The 23,096-nt window shown below is 51.4% G+C and overlaps 1 protein-coding gene across 4 annotated transcripts in view; it reads right to left on the bottom strand.

The window, feature by feature from the left end:
- Sez6 (seizure related 6 homolog) overlaps positions 1-21,298 on the bottom strand; it is a 48,084-nt gene extending 26,786 nt beyond the window's left edge. For 2 of the 4 annotated variants that reach the window (XM_029546249.1, XM_021212539.2), the window contains exon 1: positions 21,092-21,292. In XM_029546249.1, coding sequence (XP_029402109.1) covers positions 21,092-21,146 — 55 coding nt within the window. In that variant the 5' untranslated portion in view covers positions 21,147-21,292. Of the gene's footprint in view, positions 1-1,360; positions 1,382-21,091 lie in introns of those variants that run through there. The other 2 variants (XM_021212537.2, XM_029546251.1) reach the window with 2 other exon arrangements.
- Positions 21,299-23,096: the final 1,798 nt, after the last annotated feature.

The following is a 23,096-nucleotide window of genomic DNA, read 5'->3' as shown; positions in this document are numbered from 1 at the left end:
AAAGAAAGAAAAAAAAAAAGAAAAGGAAAAGAAGAAAAGCCAGGTGTAGTGGCATCTTTGGATCCAGCGTTTAGGAGGCAAAGGGTTTTGATCTACATAATGAGTAGGATAGCCAGGGCTACATAGAGACCCCTTTCTCAAGAGAAAAGATAAAAAAAAAGAAAGTAAGAAGGAAGTGCCCTGTTCGGCGTCTAATACCTTGTGTAAGTGGGAGAGACAAGGGTTTTAACAAGAGTAATGTCTCTCACAACAGTGACTTTTCTAGCTGAAATTACAAAACATTCAAATTCATGTCCTGTTCCCAGTGAAACTGCTGGTCATTAGTTTCAAGAAACATATCACATATTTGGAATTTTATTTTTAGAGTTTCTCATGCTTGGCTTCTTTGCTCGGTCCCCATGAAATCCCAGTTCACTACCCTCTCCAAAAATGATTTTTCCCCTCTTCTTCCCTGATCTCCTGGAACAGGTATTCCCTATGTAGCTCTGGCTATCCTGGACTTCGCTATGTAGACCAGGCTGCCCCCTTACTCACAGAGATTTGCCTGCCTCTGCCTCTCAGGTGCTGGCTGGGCTGAAGGGCATATGTCACCTGACTTTTACGATCTTTCTAGAGCTGTAGAGTCAGGGAGGTCCAGGTTCTGAAGCAGGTAAGGCTTCAGCTCCATTCGGGTCCATTTCTCTGAGGTCAAAGTGCCTACGTCCTTTAAACCTTAGTTTTCTTATCTGTGAAGTGGAGCTTCAGTCTTATTTCCTTTTCCCATTTGGCCTGTCTCGTTACCTTCCCCTTTTCTTTATTCTGAGACACAGCCTCACTTCCCAGACTTCAGACTGGCCTGAAGCTCACAATCTTCCACCTCCTGAGTGCTGGGATAGTAGGCATGCACCCACACATGACCACGCCTTCTTCCTTTAGCTTTCTTAGGCTGTTACACAGGGTCTTAAGACAGGGGTAGAATGGGCTGCCACCCACCCATTCACAGCATATGTCCCTGATCAATTTTGATAATTTCTTGCTAAAGTCGCATGAGAATCCTTCTCAACAGTTATCCAGGCAGCCATTGCCAACCAATCAGGCTACAGAAAATGGAACTTACTTCCTGTCTCTGGCCAGCAGTATAGATTGCTCTGCTATTGATTATGTTCACTCCTTTAACCACGTCACTGAAGAGATGACTCACACTCTGCTTGTGGCCCACTAGACTCCCTAGATCCTTAACTGCCAAGGAAAGACCGGCAGATTCTGGCTCCATATCCAGTTCACGCAGAATCTTGTCTGAGAAGGCTTGGGGGGGGGGGCGTATTCCTCATCTATACAGCTCTCAAAATGGCTGCTTCGAGGATCTAGAAAAAAGGCCTACCTGGAGTGAGACAGCAGAGACAGCAAGGAGGCCGGTTCCACTACCCGTCAGCTGCTGGGGCTGTCTTTCCACAGGCTCACACCCCACCCCATGGATTGGCAGACACGAAGAGGTGGCAGATGGGCTACATTCTGCTCAGGAGACCATCACAGCTCTGATGTGTCAGACAAATGGGAGGAGGGAGGAAATTGGGGTGGGAAAGGCAGGTTTAGGTTGGAGGGCTCTCCATTCTTCTGGGTCATGAGACCCATGCAATTCAAAGCCTTGAAAACCTGGACCAATAGCTCCGTCCTGAGATGCCCACTAAAGTAGCCCATCTGTGCCCTGGCATTTGTGCCAAGCACTGATATCACAGTGTCCAAACTAGATACCCAGCCAGGCTTATATCCCCCAGAGCAGATGGTTCCACAATCCTGGGTGTCTTTCATCTAAATCAGTGACATGGTGCTCAAGGGGGAGGAGGGGTGGTGAGGTAGCACCTGTGACATGCCAGGACAAGGCTACTTTCTCTCCCTCCATGCACCCCCTCCAGATGTCATTCTGTCTTTGCCAGGTAAGCAGTGACTATTCTTATCATGACACATAGGCTGGAGCCCCTGGAACTCTATTGTTCCAAGTCCATTTTCCAGGGGTGCCTATCAAGAGGTATGTCCTGTGGCTCTCAGGGTGGGCACCTGTGGGACGAGAGAGAGAGAGAGAGAGAGAGAGAGAGAGAGAGAGAGAGAGAGAGCGCCTCTGCCTCGGGAAGTGACCATAGCTGGCACCAGTCTCCTGCCAGCAGTCAGGTGGGTGCTGGGCAGTGGAGTGGAGCTAATGGGCACCTCCCGTCACTGTCGATTGAGTTGATTGTGTTATCTAGGGGGACCGAGCACTTGGTTAAATGAGATCGAGATAGCATATCAAACGAGCAAATTGATTCCCAAATCGGCTGCCACTTGTTCCCTGCGGGAGCCACCCACTGTCAGCGAGGGTAAGATAATCTCTAGGAGATAAGCCTCGTCTGCAGGAGGCATCTCCAACCCTAGTTGGCTGTTGGAGGCCTGAGGGTCTGTAGCATGTCACTGGGGTCCCAAGGGCTGTGGTGAAGAGGTCAGGGTCTTCTCTTTGCCTGGCTACGGTTAATGTCCAGGGACTGACTCAAGGGCAGAGGGTGATACAGGACCAGCGAATGAGGTGCTGAGGGACCAGACTGCCAAGCCAGTTCCCTCTGAGACCTTCTATTATTATTATCATTTTTTGTTTTGTTTTGGAGACAGGGTTTCTCTGTACAGTCCTGGCTGTCCTGGAACTCACTCTGTAGACCAGGCTGGCCTCGAACTCAGAGATCTGCCTGCCTCTACCTCCCAAGTGCTGGGATTAAAGGCATGCACCACCACGCCTGGCTTATTATTATTATTATTATTATTATTATTATTATTATTATTATTATTAAATCTTGCTATGTAGCCCAAGATGGCCTTAAGCTTTCAGCCCTCCAGTGTTAACCTTTCCAAGGGCTAGATGTTTTTCTTGTTGTTGTTTTGCTTTGCATTTTCATTTGTTTGTTTGTTTTTCAAGACCTGGGTCTCATGTTGCTGGACTTGTACTTACCACATGGTCATGGGTGGCCATTAGCCCATGGATCCTCTCGCCTCTGCCACCAAGTGCCAGGGCTGCAGGCACATGACAGCACCCCAGCAAGCTTGCATTATTTAATTGACACAGCAACTTGGTGACAGAGGGCTTTCTCGTGTGTTATGTAAAACCTACAGCTAGGCAAGGGAAAGACTTGCCCAATGCTGAAGCCGAGAGTCAATCTGTGACTAGCTAGCTCACTACTGATTACGTTCGCTCCTTTAACCACATCACTGAAGAGATGACGCAGACTCTGCTTGTGGCCCACTAGACTCCCTAGATCCTTAACTGCCAAGAAAAGGTCAGCGGATGCTGGTTCCACTTTCAGTTCATACAGAATTTTGTCAGCTCTGAGAAGGCTGGGAGGGTGGCCCTGGTCTTGACAGCTTTCAAAATGGCCGTGGGAAGGATTGGAAACAAAGAGCAACAGGGAAGGCCCTTCCGGACCTCTCGGGCCCTCAGGGAGGAATGGAGCTCCCAGCAGGCCTCTGAAGAAGGCACAAGCAAACATGGAGGGATGGATCGTTCAAGGTCTCTGCAGGTTGGAAGTGACCCTGGCCCTTGGGAAGGTGTCCTGGTGGGAACCAAGAGAGCCCTTACTCCATTCCCAAAGCACAACTGGGCCTGGAACCCAACTTTACTCAAAAGTACTAGAGTTCAGGCACACAGACCTGTTCCAGTGTTGGCTCTGCCTGGGGTAGATTTTTATACACCATTAATCCCAGCGTGAGTAAGGCAGAAGCAGGCAGATCTCTTGTGAGTTTCAGGCCAGCCTGTGTCTACAGACTCCAGGACAGTCAGGGATATGTGGTGAGACCAGTCTAAAGAAGGAAAGAAAAAAAAGGGGGGGGAGGAAGAAAGAGAGGGGGAGAGAGAGAGAGAGAGAGAGAGAGAGAGAGAGAGAGAGAGAGAGAGAGAGAAGAAGAAGAAGAGGAGGAGGAGGAGGAAGAGAAGGAGGAGGAGGAGGAGAAGGGAAGGGAAGAAGGGAAGGGAAGGGAAGGGAAGGGAAGGGAAGGGAAGGGAAGGGAAGGGAAGGGAAGGGAAGGGAAGGGAAGGAGACTGGGTGGTGGTGGCTCACACCTTTAATCCCATCACTCAGGTCAGGAAGAAGGTAAATTAGAGAGTTAGAGAGACAGAAGTGAGTTCCAGGCCAGCCTGGTCTAAAGAACTACTTCCAGGACAGCCAGGACAAGGAAACCTTGTCTCAAAAAAACAAAACAAAACAAAAACAAAAACAAACCACAAGCAAAACAAAAGGAGGTGGGGGAGGGGGAGGAGGAAGAGGAGTGAAAAGGATAAAAAAGGAAGAGTGCTCTCTGACTGCTCTAGATACCAACGTCCTGGCGGCAGAGAGAGAGGTAGCAGGGATAGAAAGGATTTAGCTAAAAGTGAGGTCTCTCCTCTCTTGAAAACCACAGTCCCTGTTGGATGACCATACGTATGGCCCTGAGGCATGCCATCCACAAAGAAAGCATGGTTCTGCCTCACCCACAAAGAGGATAGTCACCTCTAAGCCTCGTTGGTCCCTGGGGACAACCAGATCCACGTCTATGATCCACACTTAGTTCACCTGGTGCCTGGACGCGGGGAAGAATTCCCGCCGCTCCCGGCAGCGCTCCAAGGGGCTGGGGCTGCGAGCCTAACTTTCTGGGTCTGGAAAACATCCTCCTCAGACTTCCTCAGTCCCCTACAGCAAAAGAGATTCCCTGCAACCCCTAGCCCTGGGCACTGCAGCATAGGCCCTCCCCCCGCATTAGCTCTTAAGCTATGCAAATAGACATCGGAGGGAGCCCTGTTTAAAGTATTTAGACGAAATGAAAAAAGGCTTTCATCGGCACTAATGAGCCATTCAGGATGCCTCCCCAGTGGATTCTCTCCCGCTCCGCCTCCTGGCCCCTCTTAGGAATAGAAGTCCCACCCCCGAGTCCCAGCCTGGTAGTTCCCGGTTCTGTTTTCCGCAGCCGCCCCGCCCCAGTGGGGTAGGGGTACTACAAATGAGGCCCGTTGGTCCCAAACCTGGCAGGTCTGGTTCAGGGTGGAGCCCTTTCCACCTCCTGCTAAGTCTTATGGTCTTACAGATAGGTAAACTGAGGCTTAGGACCAGAAGGCTGGTGGGCAATGAAGCGGGGAGGTGTGTTGTCCCAGACAATAGTGCGGCCTCAGCACTTCCTCTCAGCACCATCACATCTTTAGATCATTCTGGACCACAAGGCCTTGAGTTCTAATTCCAAAACCGCTTCACTAATATGCCAGCTGTCTCCCTAGCTGTGAAGGGAAGGCACTGACTTCTGGGAGGAGGACTCTCCTGACAGACACAGCTTCTACCTGCCAGCCCCAACACGGATTTTCTACAAAGGCGGGGTTGTCATTTCAAAGCCCAGTACAGGCAGGCCCCAGCCATGTCCAGGACTCATGTCTCAGAGGCGGAAGGCCTAAGACACTTATGCCCAGTATGGGGAGAGACCCTCTGGTTCTGAGACAAGCTCAGATGGACTCTCTCACCATAGGGTAGAGCCAGTTCTCAGGCTGGAGGAGAGATCGTGACAACACAGGGGGCCCAGGAGAGCCTGGGGGATGTGGTGGGCAGGGAGTCCACTCTCTGGGTTCTAAAGGTTAAGCTGGCCCAGCATTGGAAGAATGAGAATTTAATGGGATCCATTTATTATCCCATAAAAATTAATGAGTTTATTCTGGAGGTTTCCTGGCCCCTTTCAAGTTTAATAGGGGATTAGTGAGGGCCTGGCTCTGCAGACCCCTATTATCCCAGAGTCTGAGGGAGCGAAGGGGTCCCCATGTATTAGAGAGTGTGGGTACCCCTGGCCTGAGTCAGTACCTGTCACACACATAGTGGTCCAGTTATGCCTCTTAGAAGTCGGTAGGGCCTACAGTCTAATTCTAGAAGCTTCTGACTCCAGACTTACCCCCTATAGTATCCAGCCTTCCAATAGGTTCAGTGCTGTGCCTGCACTGACAGGAAAGACAATATCACCCGAAAGATAATATCACCCTCGTGCTATATATGAGGAAACTGAGGCCCAGAGATGGGATGTGGTTTTCAAGGTTATCTAAAAGCTATACAAGAGCCAGAATGGACACACACTTCCTGTTGTGGTGTAGGGCCAACAGCTGGGCTTGGTAACAGCTGCTATCCATGCGTTCCTGCTTGTCTTCTCAGCACCCCATCAATCCAGGGACGTTTGTGTCATTATCCCAAGAGACAGACACTCCCGGTGCCCAGAGTGGTTAAGTAATTCATTCATAAGCACACAGAGACCTGGGATTAGAACCTGCAGCTTAACTCTGTTGGCTGCTCTCACTGGGCCTCCTATCTCCCCACCAGTCTGGATGCTGTTATACTAGGGCATCTGTGTGGGAAACCCTGCAGCTTGTGGTGATGGGGGAGGAGGCTTGGTGGCATCCTGGAGGGGCAGCATTTTGAGGTGAGCACAGAAAATGAGATTTTCCTTGTCAGAACAGGTACCGGAATTCCCTAATACCCCATTTGTTCATATAAATCACCCTCCTGCTATGCTGTCTCTATCTACAATTTGTGTCAATACCTTCTTATACTTCCAGGTCCAGTTCTGGTCTCCTCTCCCGATGGCCATTCCTGCCTGGCTGTCTGCTGACCTCCTGGGATACTTCCTGATGGGTCCTGGGCAGATGAATAGCTTACACTGTGGGGAAGATACAGCCTTAGGCTTCTCTCTCCCCACACACCTCTGTCCATAAAGGTTGGTTCCTGGTGTTAGGCTTGGTGAAGGGTAGTCTCAGGGCACAGTTCCTAAGCACAGGTGGCTTGTCTACACAATCAGGATTCACTTTGCTCCCCAAAGCCTGGCTCTCAGGTGGCATAGGTGGGCAGGGGTGGATCCAGCAGGGAAAAGCTGGGCAGTTGCTCTCTGCAAGTGATGGGGAGTATCTGCAGAAGCTACCAGGTCCCTCATCCCTGTGACTAACCTTCCCATCACACTTTGTCACCATCCTCTTTCCTGCTCAGCCTCTGTTGGTCCAATAAAGTCCAGACTTTGAGTACGAGCAGGAGCCAGACATGCTTTGATCCCAGCACTTGGGAAACAGAAGCAGGAGGATCTATGTGAGTTAGAGGCCAGGCTGGTATACAGAGCCAGTTCTAGGACAGCCAGGGCCACTCAAAGAAGCCTTGTCTTGAAAAACCTAACCAAACCAAACCAAACCACCACCAACAACAACACATCACTGAGCAAGGACACCATCTCCCAGCCAGAGTGGCTGCCACCAGCCCTCCAGTTTTTGTCCCCTCTGTGAGCGCCTCACACCTCCTTCATTTGCCCAGGAGGAAACAGTTCGGGTCTCCACAGTAAACCAGGGGTAGGGCCGGGTTTAGAGTGTTGGCACTAGGAAGACACCTGTCCCACTTGCTCCAAAGAGGGAGCCCTCTGGTGTCTACTATCCATGGCTATACCTCTAGGGATAGAGCACTCATTGCCTCCCAAGTGACCAGGAGTTCCTACAAACATCCTTTGATATCTCCAGGTTGGAGTCTTACTGCCAGGTGGAGGGAGCAGCGAGGGAAGTTGAGGCACAGACCAGGAGTCAGGCCATCCCATCGTGGTCTTGTCCCCTTATGCATAAGGAGGTCTGGTGTTGATGTTCAAGGTACTTCCCCAAACCAAGTCTGCACATCCTATCAATAAAACGGAGACGGGTATGTGGGTACTGTCTGCTCTCACACACCAGGACACAGTGAGCCATGAGGGGTTCAGTGTGTGGAAAGATCCCGGGGTACTGTTTATCTAGCCTTTACAACATGCTCAGTGACATCGCAAGTATTTTACCAGTGTCAGCTCACAGAATTCTATCAGACAGGAACTTCAGTACCCCACTGGACAGTTGATGAAACAGGCGCAGGGAAACCCAGTTCTCAGGGTTATCAGTTTGGCTTTGGTTGTCCGGCCTCAAGCAGTACTTTTTTGCAATATTTTATTTTTTCAATAATGAAGATGTTTTAAAGATTTTTAAAATATGTATTTAAATTTAAATTTATATATCTGTCTGTGTATACATATGTGCACCCCCGTGACTGTAAGGCTCATAGAGGCCAGAAGAGGGCATCAGATCCCCTGAGACCGGGAATAATAGGCAATTGTTAGCTGCCATGCAGGTAATAGAAACCTATCTGGAGTCCTCTGTAAGAGCAGCAAGTGCTGAACCATCTCTCCAGCCCCAATAGATATGTTTTATGTCTGTGTTCAGTCAGGGAGAGGGCCTGTAGCTTAGAAGTAAAATGCTTGCCTCGCATGCACGGGGTCTGGCTTTGAGCACTAGCATTGCAAATGGTTGAAAACAAGGTAGCCATAGTCACGTGAGGCCGTGGAGCATTCTAAATGGAGCTAGTAAGGATGAAGTAGTATATTCTAACTTAATTTCATGTTAGTGACTACGATGTACAATGAAAAAAATGTAAGGTGGGTAGCCTGGCCTCCCTCCCCAACAATATTCACTACCTCTTAGGAGGGGGAAACTAAGGTGAGGGTCCTGAGAGAGTATTGGAGAGGCCAAAGAACTAAGGTAAGATGATAAAGAACCTAAAGACTCCTTTTTTTTTTTTTTTTTTTTTTTTTGATTTTTTTTTTTTTTTTTTTTTTTCCGAGATAGGGTTTCTCTGTGGTGTATCTCTGGTTGTCCTGGAACTCACTTTGTAGACCAGGCTGGCCTCGAACTCAGAAATTCGCCTGCCTCTGCCTCCCGAGTGCTGGGATTAAAGGCATGTGCCACCACACCATGTATGTGTACCGTCTGCCTGCCTAGTGTTCCCATTGTCAGGAGGAGGGCATCAGATTCCCTATGACTAGAGTGACAGATGGTTGTGAGCCACCATGTGGGTGCTGGGAACTGAACTTGAGTCCTCTGTAAGAGCAGCCAGTGCACTTGAACACTGAGCCATCTCTCAGGCCCCAGGTTGCTAGGTGCTCCGTGGGCAATTGTGATGGCTGGAGCAGAGGCCCTTTAAGAGGATTCTGACTTTATGGGAGGAACATCTGGCCTTCTGTGGTCCAACCAAGCTGGGCCCAGGCAGGTATGTGTCTCGTGGGAACACCCAGTCTGCTTTTTTTGTTTGTTTGTTTNTTNNTTTTTTTTNTTTTTTTTTTTTTTTTGTTTTTTCGAGACAGGGTTTCTCTGTATAGCCCTGGCTGTCCTGGAACTCACTTTGTAGACCAGGCTGGCCTCGAACTCAGAAATCTGCCTGCCTCTGCCTCCCAAGTGCTGGGATTAAAGGCGTGTGCCACCACGCCCGGCTCCCAGTCTGCTTTTGATTCCTTCCCCACTGACCAGTCAGCAGCAGAGGGCAGAGCAGCTTGGGGCAGTCCTGGAGCAGCAGCTGCTCAGCTGCAGGGCTAGGGCGGGGCACTCATCGTCACCAAGCATCCCTGTGCCAGTCACAGACTGCCACAAGAGCCAGCTCCCCATCAGAACTGCCGGCTGCTCTTTGTGCTTGAAATTGGTATTTTACATTTTCCATGTGAAGACTTTGCGGCTGAGGGGTAATTCGGATGGACCGTCCTACTTCTTCCGAAGGGAAAATGGCCATCAGGGATCAACACTGCTACTGCCCCGGTGGCTGCTTTGTTGCTGGTACATGTGCATGAGGAATAGACATATGCCCATCTGGTAGCATTGGTGCTGTGTGTGTGTGTGTGTGTGTGTGTGTGTGTGTGTGTGTGTATGTATGTATGTATGTGTGTGGAGTGTGTGTGTGGTATGTTATGTGTGTGTATGTATGTATGTATGTATGTATATGTGTGTAAGTACAAATACACACACAGGCCACTAGTCACTTCTATCTGTCCTTGTTTATGAATAATACACCTTAGAACCTTGAGCCCCTAGGACACGGCCGAAGGGGATACTGTTCCCACAAAGGCTGCTGTGGCCCCTTATTTTAACTGTCCTCTCCTTGGACCCTAGTCTGATCTTTCCCAGAGCTGTTTGTCTTACAGCCCGCCCCCCAGGCGCTGAGGAGGGAACACTGCTCTGGGCCGCAGCCAGGCTAGGCCTTTTCACTCCACTGTCCCTTCCCTCCTGTGAGGCTGTGATCAGGGGCCTAGGGTGGAAGGAGCTCCCTGCTCACTGCCACATTCTCAGGCTTTCCAATTTAAAATCTAATATGGTCTCGCCACTGCAGAGCTGGGGGCTGGAGAGGTGATTAATGAGGCCTCTGCTACAGCGTCACCTGCTGCGTTCTACACCTTCCCCTGCGGCCTTGGGTTTCCCCCTCCTGTCTGCCGACTGGCCCTGGGGACCTGGAGGCCAGAGCCCTGCCTGCCCACTAGTGATTCCTGGGGCTGCTGAATTGGCTCCCCCACCCCTAACCCCAACAGGACAGAAGCAGTGGGAGGAGCCCCCTTCTTACCCTTGCCAGTCTAATCTACCCTTCACCTTGACTGGGCTGCAGCTAACAAGGCAGGGATTAGGTAGGGACAGACTGGGGTTCCTTTACTCACTCGGGGGGGGGGGTTCTGTTCATCAGCTCCTCCATCCATCTGCTACTCCAAGCCCCCTTTTCTGCCTAGGATGTTAGGCAGGAGACAGAGGAGCTAGCTATCTGAGGGTCCCAAGGCAGAGGTAAGAGCAGAGGGGCAGAAAGGCATGGCCCTGAGCTGGGTGAGCAAGTCAACAGCCCTCCTGAGCCAGCCCAGTCATTACCAAACATCAGCAGCAAAGACCGTATTTCTCTGAATGGCAAACCTTGGAAATGTCAGCTGAGACAGGAAGTCTGCAGAGCCAGAAAACTTTGTTCTCCCTGGAGCCAAGAGCTGGGCCACCTCAGCCAGTCCAGAGGCAGAGCTTGGTAACGGGATGACCAAGAGAGAAACAGCCATTGCCTCTATTTTCTGCCCACTCCCCGACTCTAGCTATTAGCCATCGATCACCCCTTATAGCCACAAGCACAGGAAGCAGAGCCACAAGGTAGCAGGGCTGGAGAGCAGCTACCTCCCTAGGTCCCAGCCCAGCATTTCTGGGCTGCTGCCCCAGCCCCTACCCCAGCAGCCTCTGAGGTCATTCCCAGCTCCTTTGTTCACCTCTGGGAACTTGGCTCCGATGTCCAAGAGTCCTTGGTCCTAATGAAGGGACTTACCTCCTGCATAAGGATCAAAGTCCCTACCCCGGTCACCTTTGCTCTCTGATGCCTCTGTCTGCTGCATCTGGGAAATGCCTATTCAGGAACTGCGGCTGAGGAAGAAGGCCTGTGCTCAGAACCCCAGGGTACCTTGGTTCTCAACGCTCTAGAGTTGGGCTCTAGGTACTTCTTTCTCTGGAGGTCACTAGAGTCTCGGCTCTTAGCTGTGGAGGCCTTATCAGAGCCCTGGCTCCAGGGTAGCTCTGCCTCTATCACACTGATGGGGTGTAGCTTTGAGCTTGACCTACCCTCTCCGGGCCTGTTTGTTTGTTCTTAGCACTTGGTTCTTGGTTTCTTAACAAGTCCTTAATAAATCTTTTGGTTGGGAGGGGGCAGTTACAACTTCTCTATTATTGGCGCTCAACTCTAGGAGTTGAAAGAGCCTCCTGGTGGGCACAGTGGGAGATTATACTCTATTATTTATCACCTGTATGCTCCAAAACCCATTTCCTTAAATCTAACTCTTGGTCCGCATTTGCTGAACATTGGGCATGAGACTATATATGTATGCATATGCATGTTTTCTGTGTGTACATGTTATGAGCATGCATGCTTGTGTGTGTGCAAAGGTGTGTGCATGCATGTGGGGGGGGGGGCTCAGGTGGGGTTGGAGGACCCTGAGAGCTCTCCTGAGCACCTGCTGTCACTGGCTGTCCCGGTTCTGGGTCACCCTTTGCTTGCACTATCTGATGACTTCAATCCTACAGGTGAGAAAGCTTGGTTAGGGAGCTGACCCCTGGGAGACAGTGTACCTGAGAGGCAGACATAGGGTTCTGAGGTAAAGGCAGAGGACAGATGCAGGGACAAAAGGCCCCTGAGAGCAAAGACAGGCTGTACCCAGAAGTAGGCTTCTCTCTGAGGGGGCCAGGGCTGCCTTTCTTTTTGGTCCATTGGTCCAGTTCCTGAAACCACTTTGCTCTGTGCTCTCCCAGTTGATACTAGTTTCCAGGGCAAATGGAAGTAGCGATGGGGGTGAGTGCTTCTTCCTTCTGGGTCTGGAGATAATGACTTGATAGTGGCCTTTGGGTAGCCTTGAGCGTCAGCGTGGGCCTGAACCCCCTCTAGGAAGTGCAAGGATGATATTAAAGGCCCTTGGATAGATAGCTGCACCAGCATGCCTCCCTTCTCTCGGCCTCTTGACCCTTCAGCATCCCTTCAGCTCTCCCAGCTCCTGCAGGGGATGTCAGCAGCTCTACCTTACTTCCAAATGACCAAAGGAAGAGTCCCTGGAATGTTAAGCTCTGCCTTTGGGGACTTGGTGAGGTGAGAGAGCAGAAGTAGCCCCGGGCCCTTCCTTCAGCAGGTAGGGAACTTTACTTGCCTCATGCCACCTACACACTAGCCCAGGCTATCTTTGTCACTATGTTTTTGTGAAACTGAAGGAAGGGATCTCAACTTCTGAACATCTCAGACTGTGAGACTCTCCAGGCTTGCCCTGTTCCTCCACTTCCACAGAAATCTTCAGCAGGAGAGAGGAGAAGCACGGAGTTGCTAAAAATAGCAGCATCTCCGATCTTCCTTGAGGGGTCAGTGGAGCCCAAGATTGGGGAGAAAGAGAATGGAGTGGGCTGTTGGGAGTGGGGACAGCAGCCCGAGCTGAGGCCTGATGTATTTATTCCATCGGCCACTGCCCCAGAATGCACAGAGGGCCCTGACACCCAGGGATGGGTGGACAAGCCAGGCAGGCACGCACAGCCAAAGCTACCTGCATGTCTAGGCTGCGTTCTCCCCAGAATCTTAAAAGTTGCTATGCAGACTCAACCCCCACCCCTCACACCCACCTCCTAATCTCATCTTTGCTTTGACCTCCAAGGTCTCTGCTGCGCTGGATGGAGGGACACCTAGAATTGAGAGAGCTAAACTTTCTTCCCCCCCCCCCCCGTTTCTGTTGCTTGAAGCCCAGGACAGGAAAGGCCAAGGGAGTGCCAGAGTCAGTATGAGATCCAGCAGGGCTAAGACTTCAGACACCAGCCAGCAGTCAGAGGCCTCCTGAGCACTACCCAGACCTGAGGGTCAGACATAGAGGGATGGAGAGATAGAAGACTAGACTAAGCAGTGTAGAATAGGGCTCTGCTACAGGACAGGTTCTGAGTGGGCCATGCAGGAGGAAAGAGAAAGCACTCATGTAAATAAAAGTGCCTGCACTTTACCTTTCAAGCCTTACTGGAGAGCCCCTTCACACTTGTGGCTGGAAATATCCGGGGTACTTTGATCCCCAAATTGTGACTTTCCTCCAGTCTCTCTAGCCATCCACAAAATAGGGTGTCCTGATGGGAGGGAGTCTGCCAGCTGTTGGACCAGATGTTTCAAATCACCAGCATCTCTTGTCTGGATATAAATAATTTGCACAACTATGTGCAGCATGCCAGGTGAAGACCCTTAAAAGTTCATGGGCTCAAACTGTCTCTCTGCCGCTTGGTCTCCTGTTGCAGACCCTGAGCTGATGCTCACCCCTAACTTGAGAGCTCAGCCCTGGCCTGGCTTCTTAGTTCACCAGGTCCAGGCCCTCCAGTAACTGCCTGACAAAGTGGCCCCTCTTGGTGCCCTGCATCTCTCCAGCTATTGGAGGACCCTCTCCTCAAATAGAAATTCTAGCCTTTTCCTAGTCTTTACCCTCACTGATTTCCTTCGATTTTCTTTCTATGTTGTCTACAAAAGAGGTGGGATAGAATCTGGTGCCATTTACTCCCACTGGCACAGGGAGGTGACATGATTCATCCAAGGTCACATAGACATCAAGAGCCAGCACAGGGTTTAAACTGGGGGTTGGGGGAGGTGTTTCCTGGCTTTCTGATTAGTTCTGTGCTGTTGGAATTTTTCCTGATATGCAGTGTGTCTCCCCGCACTGCTTATTTCCCTTCTCCCTAGGCTCCAGAGACTCCCTAGGCACCTGCTGGCTTGTGGGACCCTGGCCAGACACTCAGCAGGTGGCTGCTTGGGGGGACAAAGAAGCTGGTGATCGCTGGCTGCAGAGCTGGGAGGGAGGAGCGGGCAGGAAGAGGCTGAGAGGGGAGCAGTGTGGATGAATCTGGGCTGAGGATGGAGAGAGCAGGAGGGAAACAGCCTGTAGATAAGATGTAGGGATGCTCAATCGTTTAGGGCTTTCCTACTGAGCATCCCTGAATTCTGCCTGATGGGAGTGGGGAGGAGCCTTTGGGGAGGGGGTAAAAGGATGAAGGGGCCTCTGAGGGACATCATGAGGTTACTACCAGGGTAGGGCAATTCTGGTTAAGTCCTTGGGGAGGCACTTTGTGGGTAGATACCCTCAACTTGGATTATACAATGTATTTGGTTTGGTGACAAGCAGGAGGAACCCTGTACCATATTTGGGTGTGGAAAGTTGCAGGGATACCCAGACCCAGTAGGGATGAGAAAGTTTCATCATTGCCTGGCCTAGGGACCTCAGAGACTTTCTGAGCCTTCACAGAATGAGACAGTGGTTTCCTGCTACAGGTGAGAAACTGAGGTACAAAAGTATTTCAGTATCCTGATCAGGAGTCATCTGTCCCTGAAGTCCAGGGTAGATGGATCCTGTAGGTGTCATTTGTTGTATCTAGCCCATTTAATTACTACTAGAGGAGGAAAAAAAAATACCCAAACAAAACAAAAACAAACCAACGACAAAAAACAACAAAACAAACCAAAAACAACAATAACCAGAAGTCTCTAGTCTAGGTAAGGTTGCTAGAAATGATCTTAGTTCTTAAGGATACAGCTTGTCTCTAAGTTTCTTAAGGTCAGGGCTTGTGTTATAGTCTGGTTTTTTGATAGGTGCTGAATAGAGGGATTGTTGAACGGAGGATGAGTGAGTGAGTTAACGGCTGAGTCCTTCATGGGTCGTATTTGCTGTGTAATCAGGAAAGGGAAGGCAGGAAAATGGAAACAGACAGAAGAACAGACTGGCATTCTGTGAAGGCAGGACCAGCTACAGCACGACGGGGTCCAGGCATCAAGCATCCTCACATCTCCCTCCTCTCCTCCCTGGCTTACTTAGTCTCTGCTCATCTCCTGGCAGAGCCCCTTGTTCCTGCTGGGCTCAGCCAGGACCTCCCACCTCACCCCTTCTCTCCCTGCCAGACACCCTGCCAGCAAGGCTGCGGGCTCTGCAGCCAGAGCCTGGGATTGTTGTTGGAGACCTGGCAGGTTTGTTTGCTCCCCGAGCCCTCTGAGAAATCTCAACAATCAATGGCCAACAACACTCTGCCTGCAGCTGCAGCATCGATCCTTCTGCTCTTCCAAGGGCTGGCGGCTGGGGGACCGCAGGTAGGTAGTTGGACGGGAGCTGGGGAAGGCTTAGGGCTTCCATCTGGGGACTGGGCCTCAATGGAGGCTGAAGGGGTGGGACCGATTCTCTCATTTATCCAAGATCCACCAAGGGCAGAAGTCACCTAAAGCGACTGATCTTTGCACTGAGGTGTTTCAGCCCTTTGCCATTAAGGATAGAGTATGATAAAATGTCTCTGTAACGTGCCACACAGTAAAGACTGAGAATAGGCATCACTGGGAAGCAACTGTCAAGGCCAGAAATGTGATAGAAGAAAGTTATGGAGTATCTACATCTTGAGTCTGTCAGACAATATGAGCTTGAACTTGGTCTATGAAAGGCAGGTAATAGCTTGTACTTCATGGAAATGATACGAGGGGCAATGAGGGAATGTATTCAAAGCACTTAGGGAGCCTGGCATGTATTTGGTCCTCATAAACATTTGCTGTTATTGCTGCTGCTTATATTATTTGAATAGTGGTATTCTGGGTTTCTATTTACCTAGACTCCCTCTCTTCCTAGGCTGGAGGAGACACAGCGCTGGCCGATGCAAGGCTTTGCAAAACGGGCAGGCCTTTGGGGTACCATTTCTGTTCACTAGCTAGACAGCCCAGGGTAAGTGACTTGATCTCTCCTAAACTTGTTTTTTTCCATCTGTAAAGTGGGAGTAGAAACCTCTTACTGTAAGCATTAAATAGAAAAGGCTTGGTCAGTGAAGCCTTGGCCCTTGTGGCTAAGGGTGTTCTCTGGGCTTGTCCGCACGTCTCAAAGCATGTTTGTGCAATGAGAAAATAAATGGTGGACTGAATGGTGGGATGGCTGTACCCCAACACTCGCTTTCTGTAGGAGCGAGAAGGGTTCATGAATCTGCTGCATTCCCATCTAGATTTCTCTTAGGCCTCTGCTACTCCATTCAAGGGCATATCTGATCTCAGAGCTCCATGTCAGTCTCTCCAGGCTGTGTCCTGGGTTTCTGAAGCTTGAATGGTTGAGTGCACCCTGGAGTCTCAGTCCTCAAGTTGACACCAGGCTTCCCTCTCAGCCAGATACGAACTGTGGGAGGGGATTTGAGAGGCTGGGCCCCGTGCTCTCCTGTGCTGATTTCTACCCGTGCAATTCTTACAGCTTTCTTAACATGCATTTGATGTGTGCCACGTGCTAGGTAGGCCCCGAGCTGCTGGGGACACAAGTCGTGGTGGCACTAAGGGATGACTGAGGAAAAGCTTTACCGAATTAAGATCGGCCATTGGCCCCGCCCCCAAACCACCTAAGGCTGATGGCATGACAGCTTAATTTGTAGAAGAGAGAAAAAAAAAATCTAAGTAAAGGCTGTAATTTACAGGCAGAATAATTGGCCAACTGTTAGGAAAGGGGAAAAAAAAATCCCAACATACAATCTATGTAAAAATAGTGTACTTGCTACGCAAACTCAGCTTCTAGACGCAGTCCCAGCTGCTCGGGCCGATCATTCCGTTCTAACCGGCAGCTGACCTCCTAAAGAGGCTTCCTGGAGTTGCCCAGGATACACGGTGTGAGCAAGGTAGGCTTACTGTTCTCTTTCCTGAGTTGTTGGTGCTAGAAGGAGCTTCAAACAACCAGGCAAAGGCCCCTGATCCAACAACAGTCTGAGGACCAGATGGGACACCGAGCAGACAATGGGAGCGTGGACAAGTCCTCTGACCCAGGCTGGAGGACAGACCATAGAGCAGATGCCTCCTGCCAATTACTGAAGTGCCAGTCAAACCAGACTCAAAGGCATGAGGTAGACTAGCCAGGCTGGCCGAGGGGAAGAAGAAAAAAAAAGAAAACAAAAACAAAAACAAAAAACAGGTAGAAGGAACATCAGGAGTCCAAAAAGTGCTGAGAACTGGGCTTGTCTGAAAAACTGATGCGAGACGAGACTCCTTTGACCTGGCTGGATTAGTCATCTTTCTGGAATGATGTTGCTTCCTGTCGGAACTGGCCTTGGAGACCCCTAACACCTGCTTTCTACCTCTTGGCTGTGGACTGGGGCTGGCAGCCTTTCCTCTTCTGAGTGACTCTTATTTATAGAGCTTAGCCCCTCACAGGTGAAAAGCCAGGCTGGGCGACGGTGAATTCCATGCACCCTTACCATGATGGCTCCCGAGAGTGAGGTCTATTGTGAGCCAAGGACATGGTAAGCTGGGCTCTTCCCCATCTGGGCTGAGAGACCCCTTTACTGAAGTTACCCCTATTGTCTATTGTTTTCTGTCTGACCGAGGTTGGAGGGTAGGGTAATGAACCCTGAGAGCTCTGCCCAAGTAGGGGTACAGGATTCCTGAGCTGAGAGTCATCTGGTAGATGGGCTTGGCTTGAGCTAGGAGGGGTGGAGACAAGAAGGGCTGGAGGAGGCTGGAGAGCCTGGGACTGGATGAGAGAGAGGATAAGGAGGCGGCCTTTCTGACAAGTCCCTCTGTTCGGGGGCAGCCGTGGGGAAGGGGGGTGGGGAGGATGGAAGCTCAGCTTCTAATTAAGCCCAATCCCATTGTCTTCTTGCTCCCCATTAGTGCCCCACGGCATCCCCATGGCATTTTAAGCTGCCACCCTGCTGAGGCTGGGATGGTCGCCAGGACCTGCCAAGCTTGATTCGCTTAGGCCCGTGAGGGGCCAAAAGCCAACTCTTCTTGGGCAGTCTTCTCAGAAACCCAGCAGGGGTTCCCTGTCTGCCAGGTCCACCTCTAGGGCTCTGAGTGAAATCCAAGCTATCTCTCACGAGCCCTTATCCCCAGCAAGAGCCCTGATCCTGAAGAACCAGGCTAGAAAGCAGGGTGTGGTAAAGCGTGGTTAGCAGCCCCCAGACTCCAGCGATAAGCCATCCGAAGCCAGCACCAACCAGAGCTCCACCCCACAGCAGCAATTTGCATTTTAGGTTAAGTCAGTACTAGGTTAACCCTTGCAGCAGCGGGAATCCTGGAAGCCAAATTCTTCTTTTTTTCTTTTCCTCCCTCCCACAGTTCCTGGCAGAATAAGCAACTGAGGCTCGCTGTTTCTGCCCTGCCCCCATCTTCCTTTCTACCACACTCTCCAGAGAGCTTAGAGAGATGGAGCCCTGGGTCCAAGGTCACATAACTATGGAGGCAGCTTCTATACCTGGCGACCTAATCCCATCCCAGTGTTGGATGCTTTTACCTTCACAATCTCCCCAGGCCACATTCACACATGCAGAGTTTAATTAACTTTATTGATATTCAGAAATTAAGAGAATGACTAAAGGTAATTGCTCATTAAAAATCATTAAACTGACACAACAGGCCTAGGCAGACACAGCTCCTGTCGAACTGTCTTCTCCCCCACTGTGGCAAGACTTCCCTGGCACTTCCCATGGGTTGGGAGGATGCCCCATAGTATGTGATGTCTGTCATACCTGGAACAGATTACATCTAAGTGGCTGCAGAAGAACTAGGGGCTTGAGCCTGTGGGATGGAACACTATCCATCTATCTCTTTGGTTTTCAGAGCTTCTTCCTTCCCTGGACCACTGAAGGTTGAAGGTTTTGACTGTGGCTGACTGTGTCCTGTGGCTTGAGTCTCTCTTGTAAGCAGAGCTCTGAGGTCTCCCGGGCTGCCAGGCTGCAGCGATGCATCCTCTGGCTGAAAGACTTGCAGCCAAAGACCTTTACTCTGCAGATCTCTCCTTTAATAAACTCTTCAGGAATCCCAGATAGCCAAGTGAACTACCTCCAAAATGAGAGGGCTCAGAACCCTAATGATGAGCCTCCCATCTATGTTAAATAGGTGGGGGCCTCCTGGTCACCCAGCTCTGGGTCCAGGCTCTCGCACATGCCAGGCTAGCCACTGCTTCCAAATCCTCTCTTTCTACCTATAAAACACATAGTAAGGCAACCAACCCCACCGCACGGGAGAATCTAACGAACCACAGGACACTGGCTGGGGACACAGTCTTCTGGCTAGAGCGGGTAAATTCTTCCCAACATGAACCTTGACACCTCCAATCTGGGCTGGACTCTCGGCCATACCAGCTTTCTTCCTGGAGACCTATGGTCTCTCTCCAACCTGCAAGGAGCTGGCTGGCAGACACCTCCATACTAGTAGCTTAACTGATGAATTGTCACCCAACACTCAGAGCTCCTGAACTGCAGACATCCTGAGACCTGAGGAATCTAGATCACACACTCAGATAAGAACTTCCATTGCCAGGGAACAGACACAGACTCTGCTCCAGGGAAGGAGCTAGGATGTGGCCATACCCCACTCAGGTCCTGAATGCAGAGAGATATCCTTAGATTTCTGGCCCAGAAGATGGGTTTCTCTTCACCTCTTCTTATCCCTGGAGTGGGCTTGTGAGATTCTTTTTCCTCCCAGCAAGGTGAACATATAATTCCAAGTTTTCCTAGTCTTAGGAGTAGCCAGTGTGGGCAGCCAGGTGGGCTGGGCAAAGATGTGGTCTACTTCTGGGTAGAGCTAGAGATTCAAAGATGTGCTCCCTTGCCATCCACCAGGACGGGAGAAGAGCAGCTTGGTCCTAGCCCAGCCCCAAGCAGCCCTGGTCTGGCCGTTCTGACCTCCAAACTCTCCGGCCTTGGAGGATGGAGCCCGAAGGTTACCATCCTCCCTCCCTCCCTCCTTGACAGCAGACGCTAGGAAACATAACCATATGGCGAGGGACTTTGAGTCCCAAGTCAAAGTGCAGTTTCGCGGACCCCAGCAGGCGATTAGTAAAAGCGGAGAATGACCTGAGCATTTGAAGACTCCCGAGACCACTTGCTTCAGACCCTTCCTGCTTCCCATTCACCTTTCCTCCAAACTCCCTTGCTGCTAACTCCGAGGCCAAGCGTTTCTTGACCGAGATCAATGAAGTTGGGACTTGACTCGGGGTCCGGGGCTGGGGCAAACGGTGAGTTCTGCTAACTAGTCTGCAGCTTGCTCCGAGGTTGATAGAACCCGGCAGGAAGGCAGAGCCTAAGAGAAGCAGCGCTCCGTGCATGTGCGTGTGTGCATGCGTGTGTCTGTGTGCAAGAAAAGAATTTCAGGGAGGGCAGCCAGTCCCAGGACCTCAGTTGCTGCAGCCCAGAGAAGAGCGAGGGGCTGGGCAGTGGGCTCTCAGGGTCCCCGAATATATTTCCCCAGAATTGTGCTCTAGGTTCCAATCCTGACTCGACAGCGTAAAGGCAGAGGTAGGTGAGAGATGTCCCAGTCCCTGGTCCCGCCACCACCCGACACAGTTCCTCTGAAGCGAGGATATGAGAGACCCAGAATAAGCGGCAAAGTCGAGCGAAGTTTGGAGACCAGCAGGGGAGGCAGAACGGCCGGCTGCTAGCTGGGCTGTCCGGACTCTGCACCCGCGACCTGCCGCCCCCCCGCAACGCCCCCTAGACGCCTGGAGTGGAGCGAGGGAGCGCGCGGGAGAGCGCGTGTGTGCGGGGAGGGGGTGGCGTGATGAATTGCAGCAGAGAAATCCCATTAGATCCGGGGAGATGATTAAAGGCGAGGTCTCGGCCGGGCGCGAATGGCGGGAGCCGCGGCGGCTTCCCGCCCGTGGAGCCCGCGCCCCGCCCGGCTGGGTCGGCGCCGGGGACAGCGCAGCCGGCGGGACGCGGTGCTTGGGAGGAACAACAGGACGCACGGAGCAAGGCGCCGGGATGGTCTTGCTTTCCTACCCCTGGGAGTCCGCGCCCGCCCCCGTCCTGTGGCCGGACGCCCGGGTCCCTTACCGTGAGCCAGGAGCGCCAGCAGCGAGGGCAGGAGCAGCAGGGCTGCTGGGCGCATGGTGCTGCTTGCGGCCGCGCCCCGGGTCGGGGCCGCGGTAGGGGAACTGGGGACTGGGAGAGGCGTGGGCGCGGGGGGGCAGAGCCGGTCCCGGGGAGAGCAGCGGGGCCGCCGCCGCCGCCGCCAGCGCCTGACAGAATCAGCACCACGGCCAGCGCCTGGCGTCGGCGCCCGGGATCGCCGCGCGGGGCTGGGGGCGGGGGCGCAGGAGGAGCGGCTTACCGTAAAGTCTCAAGCAAAGGCGCAGAAGACCCAGAGGCAAGAGAAACAGGCTTTCGAGCCCTGGGGAAAGGACTGCCCTGCTAATGTGGCATACAGCCCCCGCCTTCCCGAGCTGCCCACGCCCAGCCAAGCTTGCCACCCTCTCCCGGGTTAGTAGCTTACCAAGGTGTTACGTTCTAATCGGATTCTCCATTAAAGAGAACACCCCCTCCCCACCTCTCTCTCCACCCCACCTTGGTACCTGACAGCTACAAGGGTGACCTGGAAAGATGCACATCAGTGAGGCAGCTGGTGAGGCCCGCCTGCCCTTGTGGCAGCTCCATCCTGGGCCGATAATGAAGACGGCTTTTGAGCGTACAAAGGACAATAAATTATTACTTTGCGCTCAATAAATGCCAGGGCTCCAGGCAGCTGCATCAGCAGCAAACTGTGCTCACAGAAAAGCTTAATTATCCTGATATTATAGTTAAAAGCCAGTGGCACTTGTGTCCTGGGGAGACATTCTCCACTTGGTAGGAGGCAACCTGGGTCAAGCTGTGGGGTGCTGAAGGCAGCACCCTGGGTCCCCATGTAGCCATGCGTTTCCAGACCTTGCTTCCTCTATTTCCTCTATAGAACAAGAATATCCACAGGAACACAGATCTTTTATGCCAGTACCAGCTCCGGTCTTGGAACTGATGGTGAAAATGGGATAAGCATGAATATCAGGGGTCTTTAGGAGTGTTATAATTTTAAATTTCCATTTTTTTAAACCAGGACCTGGCACATGATCTCATACTTGACAGACAGGGAGGGGTTCTACTATTGAGCTACACCTTTAGCCCACCAGGTGTAGCTGATTGTTTCAGATGGAGGAAAACTTGAAGAAGAGCCAGTAACTCCAGAAGAGTTGGAATAGTCAACAGCACAGAAAAATAAGATTCCATGACTCCGTGACCTGAGGAACCCCAGTAAGCCACGGGCCAATAACAGGCTAGTCACAGCTGTGCAGAACTGGAGGCTACTATTCAGACCCAAGGGATGTGGTTAGGCTTGTTACTGAATTTCAGTGGACTCAACAGGACACAACTACATGGCTGATGCTAATATCTGTAGAGGAAGAAGGAGGCCCTCAAAGGGTAGCTTAATGTTTAGTTCTTTCCATGTGAACTTGGGTCAAACCCCAACAATTTGTCCACAACACTTCCCCCATCTCATCCTGGAAGCAAGTGACTTCTGCCCTAAGTTTCATTCCTCGGAGAGTCCTTTGGTCCTTACAGTCTTCCAGCTTTGCTCCTTTGATGCTCTGTAGCTCCTTTTGTGGGCTCTGGGGAGCCATCTTGCTTGCTGTAAAGAATCCCGGGCAGCAGGAGGCACGCGGAGTTATCTGAGGAAGATGCTGGGAGAGGATTTTGGACAGTTGTCTGGAGAATCGGAAGAGAAAGAGAGTAGCAGAAGGAATGGCAGGTAGGGGAGCCTTTGAAGAAAAGATCAGAAATGAGGAGAAGCCACGAGAGAGGGACAGAGGAAAGGGAGAACGAGAATTGCCCACAGAATGGGAGAACAGGCACAGAAGTGACTGACTGAAGTCTGGGAATGGGTGAGTGTCAAGAGGGCCTTCCTTTCTTGCAGGTATTCCTGACATATTCTCTCTCTCTCTCTCTCTCTCTCTCTCTCTCTCTTTCTCTTTTTAAAGATTTATTTATTTATTATATGTAAGTACACTGCAGCTGTCTTCAGACACTCCAG

The sequence above is a fragment of the Mus pahari genome, chromosome 14 (assembly GCF_900095145.1).
Source record: "Mus pahari chromosome 14, PAHARI_EIJ_v1.1, whole genome shotgun sequence".
Classification (NCBI taxonomy): Eukaryota; Metazoa; Chordata; class Mammalia; order Rodentia; family Muridae; genus Mus; species Mus pahari.
Note: the sequence above shows the minus strand (reverse complement) of the source record. Positions and strands in the feature narration are given on the sequence as shown.